At 45.5% G+C, this 17055-nt stretch overlaps 1 protein-coding gene across 1 annotated transcript in view; it reads right to left on the reverse strand.

The window, feature by feature from the left end:
• LOC138473704 (cysteine-rich motor neuron 1 protein-like) overlaps positions 1-17055 on the reverse strand; it is a 216410-nt gene that overhangs the window by 126992 nt on the left and 72363 nt on the right. The window contains exon 2 of the mRNA XM_069612189.1: positions 10425-10586. Coding sequence (XP_069468290.1) covers positions 10425-10586 — 162 coding nt within the window. The remainder of the gene's footprint in view (positions 1-10424; positions 10587-17055) is intronic.

Consider the following 17055-nt stretch of genomic DNA (forward strand, 5'->3'; position numbering starts at 1 on the left):
TAGCGAGCGTCTGTTGGGTGGTTCTTCTTCCTATGATACTCTCCAAGCAGCATGTGGCCACCGGAGATGGCGCTGCCAATAATGAGGAAGGAGAGCCGTAAGAAGAGTGTCGTTGGGAGTGGTTTTGCCCTATTTTTGTGTGTGAAGGAAGTTGGCAAAAGAAAAAAAAAGAGAGGAACAGCAGCGGTCGGCTCCATTACTCTTGCTCATATGGCCCATATGTGCAATTTGCTGCATGGACATTTTTGTGTGCAGCACGGAGGAGAGTGAGCAGTAAAAGTGAGCAGCGATGGTAACATTGATCAACAATGGTAACGTTGATGCTCGCTGGTATTAAAGGGGCTGTGTTCCCCAGCCCACAGGTACTGTACAGCATTTGGGGCACGAGGAACAGCATTTAGCTGTGATTGATCGCCGCAGGAGTTTTTACCAATCGTTCTTTGTTATTCTTGGCAGTTTATTTTTTATTTTTTCCATAGAAATAAGATTCCATAAGTATTATTGTGAGGTTTGGTTCTGCAAATGGAGTGATAGTAGCAAGCAGCGATGGTATTGCAGATGTACCAATGTAGTGTGGTATTTAAGTGTATGCATATATATATTGGGCGGCAATGTTTTTGAAATGTGACTGGTGGTGAAGTTACATTGGACTGATCTTGTGTGTGTGGAACTGTTGTGCACAAAGTGATGCTAGAGTGTTACCAATTGCAGAATGGATATGTGGAGTGAAGGGAGTGAATGATATGTTTGAGTGATATATTTTAGGATTTATTGTAGGATAACATGTCTTCCTCTGTAGTTGATGTATTGTAGGTAGATTAATATGTTTCCCTCCACAGGTGGACTTTGATTTTAATCCAGATGTGGACTGTTTGGTGTTAATAGATTTTTGAAGAGTTGACAATGTTAAGAAAACATGTTGGAAATGCTTTTTTGTGTGTTGTTAAATGTTTTGATTAATCTTTTGATTTCAGCTGAGACTTTATTGGACTATATATTGATGAATTGTTGATCTTGTCACCCATATTTTATTGCTGTCGTTGTTGTCCCTATAGGGGTAAGATGTGTTGTGTGAGCTTTGCCTGCATCTGTTACAAGTGAGTGGAATGTTGAGATGGAAGCCGAGCAGAGAATGTTTACCTATGAGAGTGTTCCAGGGTTGTCAGTTGTAAAGATGTAAGCCCTGAGAGAGGTGGCTGGTGGGTGTCCTATGTCCCCATAACTTACCTGACTCTAAGAACAGTATTTGATCAAACCTAAACTAAATAAAGAGTTAACAGTTCATTTGGAGTTGTCAGAGTCATTTGTGGCCAGAGACAGACTTCTCCCCCAGTATATCAAAAAAGAAGATATACATATGTGATACAAACATACAACTATTACTATTACAACCATTAATCTAAAAGCAGTAGTAAAAAAGAACAAGATAGCCTATCAATACAAAAATGCGTCTATTATAAAAGGACCGGACCACTTTCCCCAAAATAAGCATGCAGCATACATTTATTACAAACTATTCATCTAAAAACAATAGTAGAAAAAACAAGATAACCTATCAGTACTAAAATGCATCTATTATAAAATTACTGGACCCCCTTCCCTAAAATGAGCACATAAGAGGACCCCTGTCAACTAGAGCTTATATTTGATAATTGATTAAATTAAAGTGCAAGTGCAAAGAGTCTCAGTGCCTCCCTCCAGATATCAAATGCGGCTGCAGTAATTACCAACGATTCAGCCCCATATAGACAACTCCAAAATTGGTCACTCAAAATGAATTCCTCCTTGCCTTCTAAGTTATGATAGCCCTTTAGGTAGTAGACTTTCAATTCCAGGCATGAAGTGAGGACGTGGCAACTAGTCCTTTTCCATACCATGCATAATCAACATATTCTTTCTTTATGTGGGTGGTTTGACCAGCTTCCAATATATTCTTGTGTGAAGAAGATATTAAATCGAAGATAGGTAATACATCTTCTCAGATTGATCAGACACAATTTGGTTAAATAGGGGCAGGGAATATTCAGCCTAAAGCCTTGTGCACAGTATTCCTTATTTCTTTCCTTAGCTGATCATTTATCCATGTTATCACCTTTATCCCAAGCTCTTGTTTTATTTTTTAACTATAAATGTACGTTAGGAGAGTCCAGAACCTGTTCCGATGAGAAGCCTATATTGCTCATATGGGTCAAAGCTGTCAGTTGAAGTTCTCTGAGAAAGGGATTAGAACCCTCCTTAGAGTAGTGGGAAGCGACAAGCCCCAATAAAGTATGCGGTGCATGCTGTAGAGATTATAAGGAAAGAAGAAGCTTGCAATGCTGAAACAGCCATGAGGAGCAAATCGAAGGCAGGCCATGTTCGCATCTCAATGGCTCTACCGACACTACACTTGGCACACAAAACATAGAGCGCAATATATTTCCCTCAATTTTTTCCAGCCGTGATATGTGACATGATGAGTGCCACAAGACCATAGAGCACTCCAGGAATGATGCTGGTCCGACAAATGCTGATAAGACCCTCCATGTTATATACACCTTTTTGGCTATGAACCTTTTTATGAGAAGCCACTTTTTAGGAACTTTAGAAATTAAAAAAGTATCCATAAAAAGTGCCTGTAGGACTAGATTTGATTGGATTAACCAGATAGATATAACTAGCTACGGTTTGCAGGGCAACACCATCTATTTTCCAATTGAATGGGATTTTTTGTCAGGTTCTGACCCCTAAAATTACGATGTTAGTTTTAGAATGGTTAATTTTCATATTATTGGTGGAAATATAGGTGGAGAGTGGATCAATGGAGTGCTGTAGGCCTATGGGGGTGTAATCAAGGAAAACCATATCATCAGCATAGCCTAGCCAGTGAAAAGTATCTCCTCCCATTCAAGGGGGGGAAGATGTCCAGCAGGTCTCCTTTCCTCATCTGTATGTAAATTCAATAACAGGGGTGCAAGTACACACCCCTGTTTCAATCCCTGATTTGTGACAGTGGGCGGGGTAATGACACCACTCTGGTTCATATGTATTGCAACAGAGGTGTCCGTGTGCATGGTTTTTATATAATAGAGCAACAAAGGATCCATTCCCCAACAGCTCAGTTTGCTCCACAGTAAAGGCAGCGGAACTGAATCAAATGCCTTTCAGAAGTTGATGAAACAGAGATAGAGTTTCCTGTTTCCTCAATTTGGAACCTCTGCCATGGTGTAGTGAATTGCACAGATGTTATGAATGGTGCTGTGTTCTTTTCTGAATCCTGTCTGGAATTTTTTGAACATACCATTGCCTTCCGCCCATTTACTATGGTATTTCAGAATAATAGAGGAAAAGATTTGTAGACTGGTATCAAGTATGGCCAGGAGTCTATAATTGGAGGGATGAAGCCTGTCCCCCTTTTTAAACACAGGGATCAGAATTGACTCCCCCAAACTAGCAGGGATGACACCCCTTACTAAAATGTGTTGAAAGAGCTGCTCTAGTATGGACACCCAAAAAGGTGGATTCGTTTTTATAACTATGCTAGAAATACAGTCAGGTCCAGGTGCCCGATAACTCTTCCATTTGATTATGATTTCTAGGATATCACTACTTTCAAATCCAGGCATAGCTACGCCCAATTGGCTACAGATGGAATGCCCTGTTACAGATACTTTAATATTGATATAAAGTTCAAAGATAGTGTTAGTTCAAGTTTTCTCAGGAATTGGATTAAGCTCCCGCGGGTCATTGCCGGAAAGAAATTTACTTATTGTCATTGCCCTTCAATAAGCCAAAAGGAAATGTACAGTTGGCACTACCAATGGAATACTTACGCTGTCTTAAAGTTCTTAAAGTTCTTGAAGTGGGTGGACAAGAGGCCAATTGTGCTGCTCTGCCCATGCTTGACAACAAAGAATTCCCATTAATAGAGAGCTTGGTTCTTTGGTATTTTTACACTGGTGTAACAGAATATCAAAAGGCCCCTAATTAGGCTTACTATAAGATTGCCCTTTAGGGTTCATATGTAGTTGTCCTATAAGATTTTCCATCATGCCATGAAGGTCCCAATCATTATTGGCCAGCCAATGTTCTAATTGCAAATTGTCTGAGCAGATGAATAAGTTTGTTAATATTGGTTTCCGACCAGTTCATACGCTTACCCTAGGCATTCACAGATATAGTTCGACTAATTAATTCAATCTACAGGAATGAGTTACAGGGTTTAGCAGATTTCAAATTTAGCTGGATAGGGAATTAGATTATTAATTCAGGACAGAACACACACCAAGGATACATCACGTCCTTCTCCCCACAATCCAGTTACCAGTCTCAGAGTCACAATAACTGACAGTACCAGAAAGGCCAGCAGGTCCTCTGAAGCATACTCTACTAGCAGTACTGCAGGGCTGGGCCCCCTCACCCTACGATGAAATGGAAGATTTCATGGGACTTCACAAGGGTGTGTTGATAGACAATAGAAGTATTAATTGCACTAGATAATAAGCAGCAGTTGATAAAAAAAACAGGTAAAAAACATTACACAAATTCGCTGCTGAGCCAAAAAGAGCTGTTTATCCAATTGGGGGAATAAGCAATGCAGTCCAATCCATGTTTAAACTGCGGCCAGGAAAACCTCACTGCCCGATGTCGAAAGGGTTAACAAAAGTAGAGTCATTTGTGCAGAGCTTCTGTAGGCTCATTGAAGTGCAGCAAAGCAAAGGCCTTGCCATCCAATTTCTCAAATGTTAAGCAGAGGAAGTCAATTTCACAGAGCTTCATCGTGTTGCCAGTGTCTGATGGTGGGGAACGAAGGGATACAATTTAGCTTTCATTCCAGCAGGTAGCGAATATAAGAGAATAATGTCAATTTCAAAGAGGTTCAGCGAGCTGTTATGCCATCAATTTAGCTTTTCAATTCGGGTAATGAATGCAAAGGGTAGTCTGCTTAAAAATGTCACAGCTCCGAAAGAAAACATGTGCAGACAGCAGGTACACACAAAAAAAGTCAGATCCTATGTTGTGCTTACCACTCCGAGAGCAACATTGATTAAAGTACAAGCTTTCTTTAAAATGGCCGAGAGACAGGTCCTCAGTCCCCACAGACCACGAAAGACCAGAAAGAACACTGCTCATTCACTTCCGATCCGCGCTGCACTCCGTGCTGGTGTAAGGATTTTAAACTCTCTGCAGCACAGCAGAGCAGGTAGCTCCCATTACATCAGCGGAAGACAGACTGTGAGCAAATTGTGGAGTGTAGAGGCCAGAAAGACCACTTCTCATCCACTTCTGATCCGTGCTGTGCTCTGTGCTGGTGTGAGGATTTTAAATACTTAGACTGCAGCACAACAGAGCAGGCACCTCCCAGTACATCAACTGAAGACAGACTGTGAGAAAACTGTAGAGTGTAGAGCAGAGGCGTTGCTGGGGGAGGCTTAGGGGGCTTTTGGTTGTAGCCCCGGATATAACTCAGGTGCTACAACCAAAAGGCTAACTAGCCCTAAGGCCCAGTGATCCGACATTAGCGTAGCCCAGGATCTTTTCCAGACCTAGCAACACCCCTGGTGTAGAGACCATGAAAGACTACTTCTCATCCACTTCTGCACTGCACTCTGTGCTAGTGTGAGGATTGTAAACACTCAGACTGCAGCACAGCAGGGCAGGCAACTCCCAGTACATCAACTGAAGACAAACTGTGAGCAAACCGTAGAGTGTAGAGAGCAGAAACACCACTTTTCATCCACTTCTGATCCATGCTGCGCTGTGCGCTGGTGTGAGGATTTTAAACACTCAGGCTACAGCACAGGAGAGCAGGCATCCTCTAGTACATCATCTGAAGATAGACTGTGAGCAAACTGTAGAGTGTAGAGGCCAGAAAGACCACTTATCCACTTCCGATCTGCGCCAACCTCCGTGCTGGTGTGAGGATTGTAAACACTCAGTCTGCAGCTCTGCAGGACAGGAACCTCCCAGTACATCAACTAAAGACAGACTGAGAGCAAACTGTACAGTGTAGGGACCATATAGACCATTTCTCATCCACTTCTGATCTGTGCTGCGCTCCACGCTGGTGTGAGGATTTTAAACACTCATACTGCTGCACAGCAGGGCAGGCACCTCCAAGTACATGAACTGAAGACAGGCTGTGAGCAAACTGTAGAGTGTAGAGACCAGATGGACCACTTCTCATCCACTTACGATCCAATAACTCATATTGGTATCCAGAAGAAAATTGCAGGAGCTTCACTTCAGTAGAGTAGTTTTCACTATGGGCAAGTTTAAGGGGGTGAAAAGTTGGGCATCTCTGATTAATTGCATTAACCCTTTTATGCATTAAAAATGTACAGGCGCATTATGAGCAACTACTGTGCAATATTTGTTTCCACCTTCACATTAAAGGTGGGCCTGTGTAGGAACTGATTTAAAAACATCCCTTTTAGGTTTACCAACTGTTAGGAAATATTTCAATTTACTGCACCTTTCCTTGCATCTTCATGGAACCCCCAAACCTGTTGCTTTTATTTTGGAATCTGACTTGTACTTTTTGCAGTGCAATGAAGCTTTACACTACACTACACTGACCTTTGCTCATATGTTATGGGGAACCTGATATGTCCTTCAGGCTGTCAGGCTTGTTTCCCTTAGTCATGTTACAATGTTAGTACTTGTGGTTACTTTTGTATTACTTTTGTAAGCCTTGCATTTGCTTCTACTGTTGCGTCCTGATACCTCCGGGTCTGGTGCGCATTAAAAATAAATAAACAAACAAACTTGTGGTACCTTTTTACCATTGTACAATGCAGCTTACACTGCAGTACAATTTTGTTTTGCACTAGACTAAAACTCACTGGATTTTAGGTTACTCTAGGTGTGCTAAAGGGCTAGGCTAGTGGCTGCAGTGACTTTCCTTACTTTTTGGAGATTTCTACTTTAGCCTTGCCGCGTTTTCACATTTGGCTACTAACTGTGGCTACTGGTCAAACATGGCTGTGCAACAAGATTGTTTGCCTGTTCTTTCACCATCTTGTTCTTTAGCCTTCTTCCTGGCCTGAGAGGCCAGGCAAATCCTTATAATGACTTCCAGTGCCCGGGAAAGCAGAAGCTTGTGTGTGTTAGCTGGTAGGATGTGGCTGGGTCTGCCTGACCCCACTCCACAAACTGGTTTCAGTGTGTCTGAGTGGTATGCATGAATGTTCACACCAGTGGACCTGATTGGACCACTTCTGGGGTGTGTGTGTGTTTGTGTGTGTGTGTGTGGGCTGGTCCTGCTATTGGCTAATGGGTGTTTCAGCACTAACATGGCTTGTAGGATAAGAAGAGGACCCCTGCACCCATTCTTCAGAGATCCTGGAGAAACTTGGAGGAGCCTAGTATCCTGTCCAGCTGTGAGGCCCACGAAGAAACCTGAGACCTGACAGGAGGAGGCCTGCCAACCAACTTCTGCTGCTGTCCTGGAGGAGCCCTGTCTTGCGCATGATCTTCAGTAGTCCTGCGAAGGAGCTGCAACCCTTGGAGAGGAGGGACCATCCATTCCCGATATTTGCTCCGTGCCCTGTCAAAGGAATCCTTCGGAAGTGCCCTGGAACCGTCCTGTAGCTGACCAGCTTTGTTTATGGGCTACCTTGCTACCGGCATTACCATACATAATATTGGCCTGAAACTTGGGGCATCCTCAGCTGGCTCTATGAGTTTAACCTGTATGCAATGTCATCATTCTAGCATCGTGAGGACCCGAAAGTCTGACTGCAGCTGGTGAGTCCTTTTGCGTCGCCCTGCTGCTGTGACCACCATCCGAAATAGCCTACCTGACCTGGGTCCAGTTCCGAGAGGGGTGCTGCATTGAGGTTTTCTGCATTCTTCAAATGAGAGTCCTTGCAACAGTAAAAGACACCAACCAGAGATCAGCTCAAACCTGCAACTCCTGTGAATCGAGGACTACAACTTTCTGCGGGAAAAGCAATATCGGACACTCTTCCTTTGTTCTGCCAGGTCTGGGGAAAATTGGAGTATAGGGGCTAAGTTAAAGAGTTTCCAACCTACCCCTAAACTCCCATTATAAGTCAATGGGCTTATAATAAAGCTCATTTATAACATTATTGGCTTTGCCATTGCTTGCATGTGAAAGACATCTGAATGTTGGGGCTACTTTTGGGCATTAGTCTAACTTGAACCCTAACCCTAAAAATCCTTCACTGGACCCCAGAGACCCTACCTGCATTTTTTCCTGTATCCTAACTTCTGTGGAACTGTAACCTGAACTATTGGGCAAAAGGCCCTAGGCAATTTAGGGCTGGACAATGTTAGTTAGGGATCATCTCTGTGGACCATAAGTACATACTACTTGTCTAACCTTTCCTTTGCAGGAGTTTCTGATGTGCATTATGCCCCTAACCAAAGTGAATGTATATATGTATTTAGTTTGATAGTGATGTGTGTTAAGTCTACCTGCTAGTAATCATTTTTCTATTGTGTGTTTTTGGCCATAAAAAAATCATTGTATTTTTATACATCCTGTCTACGTGTAATCTGTGACTCCCATTGTTTGACCTAACTGTGGACCCCTTGCTAGCTCATTACCTCTGAAGAACTTAGCCTAGACCGTCTGAACTGCTACCTAAACTGGTTTGGCTACAGCTTCCCAGAGTTGTGCCTGTCACAATATAAGTTGGCCTTCTATGCATCTGTCCAACAGGCCAGAGTATAGAAAATCAGTCCTTACACCAAATAATCCAGTGCAAAACTCTGAATTAGGCAGATTTTGGGAAATGCCACCAGCGGAGCTGATAATTGCAATGGCATTTTTTTGTATAAAAGAAGACCTGCCCAAGTCTTAATGAGGCTATATGTCTCCATAAAGAAAGAAATATGAATAAAGTCTCAACTGATCGTGTCCAGATGTCAATGGTGCTTGTGTGGTAAAGTGGCAGAAATTATTAGTTTGTCAGGACCTGTTCAGTCCCTATTAGAGATTATATGGCACTTTGCCTACATTATGCAGCCTTGGGTAGGCGTAGAATCATGGTTCTTCCATTTGGCTGTATGCCAGATAGGTCCAGAGTTGATCTAGACAATGCAAGTTCACGTCTGAGTTTGCAAAGAATAATCTTGTCATGTGAGAGTAATCTTTGGAAGTCCAGTCCTACAGATTTAACAGTGTGAGACATCCCTAGACCTGTCTTGGCATGTTCAGTCATGATTATTAAAATAGGGTTCAGAGCTGCAACATTGGGCCTCTTTATGAGATAGGCAGTAAATCGCTTGCCCATACCTCCACTTGGCCCCGTGGTATTACCACAGGATTATGAGTGGCGGCATGGCAGTCTAAAACACCATTTTCAAAATCCATAGGAATCACTGGGTATCTTTGGTGGGTACACCGCAAGTGGTAATTTCGTGCCCTTTAACAGCCGATTCTTGGAGGTGAAGTGTTTGGAGATTCATTTCTTTTGACAGTCAAAATATTAATCATCTCTATTTTCTGAATTTAAAGCATATTGCTCGTTTGGACAATATGGCCAAATATATAGAGCATAACAAGAAAGGTAATCATTGAACCACTGCAAAAACCGTTTACTTCTGCTGGCAGAGCACACTCGGAATTTTTTTGCACTGCATTCCAAAGTTAGATGGTGTTTTCAAGTTGAAATTGCAAATGTACCTGTCAATATTTCTACCAACTACAGCTGGGAAGATATGTTAAATTGTAGACTGGGTTCCACTCCTGACTTTGCCACTTAACTTAAGCGTGTGCTCTAGAGTAAATCATGTTATCTCTATACGCCTTATATGCCAACATTAGAAGCCTCCACAAGCGATGCAGCTCACACTAGCCACTCATTTAAGAATGTGACACTCATGATATTGCTCCATGCATAATAGCAGTGAGCAATCATATGTTATACATCACAATGTAACTTTATCTCGTCCCTTAATCCTGTTAACTTCTTTCCATGTATTTCCCATGATATCCCTGAGTATCAAATACTCATTTGTGACGTCACCTTCTCTGATATAACTGCATATGCAAATTAGGATTCCCAGCACATATTTTGTTGCCCCGGCCCCTGCAAGTCCTAGGGCTACCCCTTCTACCTATAAACACACGTGAGGGCTTCTTACAGCAAATTCACAACTAAAAGGAGAAAGCCCTTTTCTGTGCAAGTGACCAAGGTATGGAACAACTGCTCCTATCTCTTTAGGAAACGCTCAAAATATGTTACTCCGGGATGGAACAGAATGACATCAACACTGAAATACACCTTTAGAGGAGTGGCGTGTGCTATACGGATGTATCACGTGACTATCGAGCCACTCTGCACCCCTTCCCGCACTTCCTGGTTTCTCTTTAACATGCGCTGTAAGAAGACGTACATTAATTTTCTAATGTTAACTGCAGATACCATTTTTGTTCTAGATGCCAAAAGCTAAACATAATCACAAATACGTACCTGCATCCGTATTCCTGTAACATACGTCACGATCATAGTATCTAAAGTCATCAAGGCATGTATTTTTGGTGTAGCAGTCACAGACACCAGTTCGTATATAGCAGCCATACTGTAAGGGACACATTTCATCATCTTCTACCATGTAGGGATAATTTGGCAGCCCTATAAAAGAAAACAGAAGGTTTAAATTATGTCTTTTTTAAATTGTTGCTCAACAGCTTCGATAAAATTAAAGAAATACAGATCCTTGGCATAGCTCTCAACTCACCCGCTTTTGGCGGGTGTCACCCGCCTTGAAAGCAGATGAATCACCCGCCAAGTCCCTCATACGCCCATTCACTTATATGGGCCTCTCACCCGCCAAAAAGAAAATCGGGTGTTTTCACCCGCCATGGTGACAAAAAAGGTTGGGAGCTATGTCCTTGGCATTTAAAAAGCTGAAAGTGATATCTGTTCTATATCAGCTGTATGCTTAGTTTGCAGCCATGATACCTGCCAAATGTTTCCACTGTACACAATATTTTAATCGTAAAAACGTGTTCACAAATATCATGGTTAGGTCTTTGCGGAATAGCCAATTGCGTGGAGGGCCTTGGTGGTCTGCATTCTGAATCGAACTGGCAGAACCGGAAATAGGATATAACATTTTGAAATATATATTTTTTTAACGCTTTCATTGCTGTATAATAGAATATATTTCTTATATCTCAGATTGTTTCCTGAATGTTCTTATGACATTCTAGACGTGCAACTGAAATTTTAGAGCTTATTTCAAAATGTACTCCCTCCCTATTCATCTGTAGGTTTCAGAAGAGTCCGAAATTGGTATCTTAGCCAATCTCCCATTGTGTGACTATATCTGGTCAAAGTCTGCTTCTTGCACTGAAGTCACACTGGGGCTCATTACGAGTCCTTCGGTATACAGTTAATGTTAAAGGATATTAGTACCGCGCACTATCACCACCAGAGTGGTCCCCTGGGTACAGTAAAAGCACTTTAATTTCAGTTACCAAAGCCTTTACCATTGCGACGAAGTACGAGTTCACAGCAATATCGTTGCAGTGTTTCCAGCTTTGGAAATACTGGTGCCGTTAATACCGCCAACGGATATCCGCCGGCAGAAACAACGAGCACCGGTATTACTGGCACAAGGGTATTACTGGCCGATTGCAAGTTTGGAATTGGCAGTTTTTTGCTGGTAATACCAGCAAAAGCAAGGCAGGGACACATACACCTGAGAGCAAGTGGTAAATTCATACCGTTGATGGAAAGTAGGCCACAGGTGCACCCAATGCACACAGGTAGAGAACAAAAAGGTCCCACCTTCCACAAGCACATTTCCCTACACCAACATGCTGCCACTGGTCTCTTTCAGCATTCCCATGCAGCTGCTCCAGGCCAACATAGCGATGCAGGGGCTGGAGAACCACCACAAGGAACATGAGGCAGAGGCGAGGAGGAGGATGAGGATAGCGAGGAGGAGACACGACACAAGGCGTGCATCCATACCCCGGGTAAGGGCCTCACCATGGACCCTCACTGACAGCCAGATTCTAACCCTGTACCGTCTCACCAGGGGGACTATTACGGATATGCTGAACTACATTCAGGAGACATAGGGAGCAGGACCGCCATCAGGACAGCCAACCACCTCTGGTAAAGCTGGGTTCGGTCATGCACTTCCTTTGAGCCAACTGTGTGCTGCCAATGACCTCTGCCTTAATGTCAGTAACACTGAGATTCTACTCATCGGCACACCCGCTCCCTCCTTCCCTGTAGCTCTTTGGCTGGCCTCTCTAAGCCCTCTTCCTGCTCCCACCTGCAAGGCTAAAAACCTCGGGGTCATCTTCGACTGCACACTCTCCTTCTCTGATGTCTCTTAGAAGTCACACTACCAGCTGCACCTCCTCAGAGGTATTCCTCCTTTCCTCTCCTTCCCCCAGAAGCTCACTGTCTCCAGAGCCCTGATTCTCTCTAGGCTGGACTATTGTAACAGCCTCTATCTAAATCTGCCTGCTTCTACTCTCCGCCCTCTGCAACGTATCCAGAATAGGACTGCGAGACTTGTCCTTGGCCTCAAGCCCAGGGATCGTATCTCTCCAGGACTGAAATCTCTGCACTGGCTCCCAGTGGCTGCGAGGATTAAGTTCAAAACCCTCTGCATCATTCACAAGGTTTTCTGGGGCCTGGGGCCTCAATACATTCAACTCTCTCTTCCTAAATATCCTCCTACTCAAGGTCTTCACTCATCCGCCTCAGGGTCAGTCGCTTCTCCAAACAATGAGTTGGTGGCAGATCTCTTTCTTCAGCTGGTGCCTCCCTCTGGAACAGCCTCCCTGCCTCCCTTAAACTTGAGGAGAACCATCTCCGGTTCCGGAAGCACATCAAAACCTTTCTCTTTACTTCTGCTTTTTCTCCTCCCCTCCTCTGCTGACCTCCTGGCTGTAACCGGAACTGCACTGGTTACCTGGACACCCTCTGATTCTCGGGCCCAGGTTCTTCCCCCGCCAGTGTCACACACCTGCACTGCCCACCTGGCAACCCATGCACTTGGCAACTGTTTCTGTATCCCTACAGTCCCCCTACCAGCCTTTGACTCCTGATGCCAGCACTTACCCATGCACTTGCCACATGCTGGCCGTTTACTTATTTATTGTTATCATCTTTTCCCATGTATTGCACTCTCCCTGCCCCCTTCCCACGCACTTGCGCGATCTGGATGACACCTAGCCTAGTAGGATCGCTGTCCGTCCTCCCTGTTGTTCCCCTCCCTTGCCTCAGCGTGCCTTGAAACACTTGTGTATAGGTGTGTTATAAATGCCATATCATATCATATCATATCATAACTGCATGACATCTCGCAGCCTTCTTTCACGAAAGTTCTGTGTCAGGTGCTGGATGCACTCCTGGGCCTTGTGGGATAGCACATTTCACTTCCCACCAATTGGGCACAGGTGAATGCCATGAAGGCAATATTTTAAGCCATGGCCCACATGCCCTATGTGCTAGCAGCCCTGGACCGTACCCATATATGGCTTCATTACAAGTGTACCAGACCTGTGTTAATGTGCCATTAATTCTGTATGCCTGCTCATTACCACACCAGCATCCTACAAGTTTTGCGGTGGGGTGGCCGGAATTATGGGCAGCTTCTAGCTGCCGGTAATTCCATCACCCCACCACCAGAAAATGCTGGTATTACCAGAAATCCCCCCCCATGGGACTACATGGAATGGGGAATTACCACTGGTGCCTGCACTTGGAATATGCCGGTAATTCCGACATTCCAAGTGTCGGTAACAGTATTACCATTTGGTGGTATCCAGACCGATTTACCGGTGGGATACCACCAAAATCATAATTAGCCCATAGAGTTGGTGGCAACCCAGGCATTGGAGGAGATCTACAGGAACTGGAAGCAGTTCCATTCGCTCAATGTCCAGATCACCTGTGATGCAGACCTCACCATCTCCCACTGCTGTGCCTACTTCCCAGGATCAACCCGTGATGTCATGGTCCTGCGGAACAGCATGCTGTCGGCATACATGAAGGGGCACAGAGGCCAATGGACCTGGATCTTGGGTGTGTACATGTTCAATCACACAAACCTTGCCGTAGAGGTTTCATGGAATGGGGGGGGGGGCACTGATAGAAATTGCATCCCCTGACAAGGCCCTGTACGTGCAGGCCCCACCTGCACACCCCACTCATGAAAGGCTGCAACCCACAGAAGTAAGACATTTCTCACGATGCAGCAGTAGTTGGCCAAGCCATGCTTCCCTAACAGGCCAGCCACACACACTGGACTACAGGTACCATAATGCAACATCACACATCTCACAACATGCATGGGCGGCAAACGGTCGGGCTGCCACACCTAGGGGTGTCCAAAGTATGTTCAGGGGTGCTCCAAGAGCCAGTGAAAAAGGACAAAGATGACAGCTGGCAACACAATCAATGACCAAGGTCACTGTTCATTCAAAGTAAAACCACACAGTACAACAAAACACAAGGAGATTAGTTGGTTACTCCAACGGCACTCTGAAATACAGAATGCCTGCTCACCCCCAGACATCCTTGGTGCGAGCTGAGGTGGTTGGAGAACGACTAGGTGTAGGGACTAAAAACACCAATGGAGCTCCGGGGCTGTCTGTTACGTAAACGTCTGAAGAACACTGCCATACATAGGATGACATGCTGCTGAACTGCACCTGAGGGACATGGCACTGGCATTCGACATGGCATGTACTCAGGTCACCATGCATATGAATCCATCATGGAATCCACACAGACGACCTGGATGGGAACAATGCACAGGCCCAAACCACCCACCAAGGCATACTGCCCTGTCGATCATCGACCATGAAAAGCAGCGATTGTGGGGTATGGGCTATGTGCCTGATGTATCATGACAGAATGGACCAGACCTCAGAGTAGTTGAATCCACATGCAAGGACTGGAATGTGAAATAGTGTTGGGCGATGACACATGGGATATGCATGCACAGACTGTCTATAGAGATGCTGTTGTTACAGGCAACGCATCCTCAGATCATCATGATTTACACATATATGTCCCTCCCCCTGTGCGGGTATCCAGAGTAGTTGTGACTCAGGGTACCCGCAGCTTCCATTGCTAATGACTTCTCTGATGAATCCCTAGATGCCACAGGAAGCAGCATACAACCGGGCACATGTCTGGACTAGGGTGTGTGTTTAGTGCACCTTTGGCCTGTGGAAGGCTCGCTTCCAATGTTTATACCAATCTGGGGGTGTGCTCATGTATAGGCCCAACAGGTGGGACAGATTGTGCTTGCATGTGCAATGGTGCACAACATCTGCATTTGACGGAACATTCCCCTGCCACCAGATTTGGACATGCCACCTCCTGAGGAGGATGACACAGTGTATGCAGGTGCCATCCATGCATGAATTGAGCGTGTAGAGGACAGGGACAGGCACCTGGCTAGCCAGGAACTGACTGAAAACATTTTTTGAAAAAGCCTTCACATTGCGCTACCGTTGCACCTTTGTAATGATTTCTCTCTTAAATTACACACTTGTACACAATGAGGAATGTCCTGTCATTGCTTCAGGTGAAAATTATTATTATATAGCAACGTGGAGCGTGGAATGACCTTCATGAGAAAAACAGCTCCCTCCCCAAACACCAGCTCTCAAAACACCATCCCCAAACACCCACCCTCAAAACACCCTCCCCAAACACCCCAGCAGTGTATGACTGTCACTTTCTGTGCCTCTTGGGCCACTGGCTCTTCACTGCGTCCTTGCCAGTGGTGAGGAGATGTGAGCGTGCCTTGGGGTACCATGTTGAAAGCCCTCTGTGGGTGTCACAGAGGTGGAGGCCTCTCACCCCTGGGCCCACATGAACTGCAGGGTAAGCTGCATGCATTGGTGTAGGTTCTCTGTGGAGGTGCACTCATGCATGGCCCATTTCACCTGCGGCTGCTGGCCTGCCAGAACCTCGATCGAAGCTTGCCACTCCTCAGTCGCATGCAGGCATGCACTCATGGGCGACACATTGGGCACCGTTATACATGCTGGGCTGTGTGGAGGGTAAGGGCTAAAGCATGCTGATGCACCTCCCATCCCGTGCTCCACATCATTCCCCTCATCCTCATCTGTGGTGTCCACATGGGCCCTGTCACGATGGTCCAGTGGCTGCACTGCCTGTAATGGAGAAAAAGGCATGCTGGAACCATGGCATCTTCTGGACACAGGAGGGACAGCAGCACTGTGTCCCATGACAGGTGCTGGCTGTGGCATAGCGGTGGTGGCTTTAGCGATTGCTGTGTCACCTGCCTGGCCGGTGGAGGGATCACTGAGTGCTGCCATGGGGATTGGGTCATCCACAGCACTTGCTGGTGTGTCCACAGCGGTGGTGGTGGAGGCGGTGGCCCGGCAGACCTGCCCCACTGTCTGCTCCTGCTGGCAAGGCGTCTGGCCTGTGCAGGGGTAGGGGCAGATGTTGTGCCTGCTGTAGAGGGTCCGGCCTCATCACTCTCCGTGGACTGTGTTTCCTTTTGGGAATAGAATGGCATGCTATTAGTCATTTGGCAGACATGTCTGCGGGCTTGCATTGCAATCATGGGCCATTGTGTGAGTCTTAGAGATTCACATTTCCTGTGATTGGCTTGGGTGGTATTGCTCCAATGAGTGCTGCTACTTCCAGGTGGTGGTAGTGCCTGCTGAGGGTGTACACAGTGTATGCATGTGCACATTGCCTGTTGGTCTGCCAAGGTGGCTTGTTGTGGGTGTGGTGGGGCTTCTTTTACTGACATGGGGCCTCATTACGGGTCGGGCGGTCCGGAAATAACAGTGGAGGTAAACCCGCTGCCACTGTTATTTCCCGACCGCCCGATCTCGAGTCCTGCAGGCGGGAGGTGGCGTTCCCGCCAGGTCTGATCTGGCAAGTTTAACACCGCCCTTCTGCAGGCGGACGTGGAAACACCAGCACCATCACGAGACCGCCATGAACTCAAGGAATTTTCACAATCTAGCATGGCTCAAAAATTGGGAAAACATCATCCCAACATGGGAACGGGAAAGTTCTCAGGCCACTCTTCATCACATTTTCGCGTCCAAAAATCTACTGCCTCTGGTGAACCTGT

Source organism: Ambystoma mexicanum, chromosome 8, assembly GCF_040938575.1.
Source record: "Ambystoma mexicanum isolate Mex_15411 chromosome 8, UKY_AmexF1_1, whole genome shotgun sequence".
In the NCBI taxonomy this organism is placed as follows: domain Eukaryota; kingdom Metazoa; phylum Chordata; class Amphibia; order Caudata; family Ambystomatidae; genus Ambystoma; species Ambystoma mexicanum.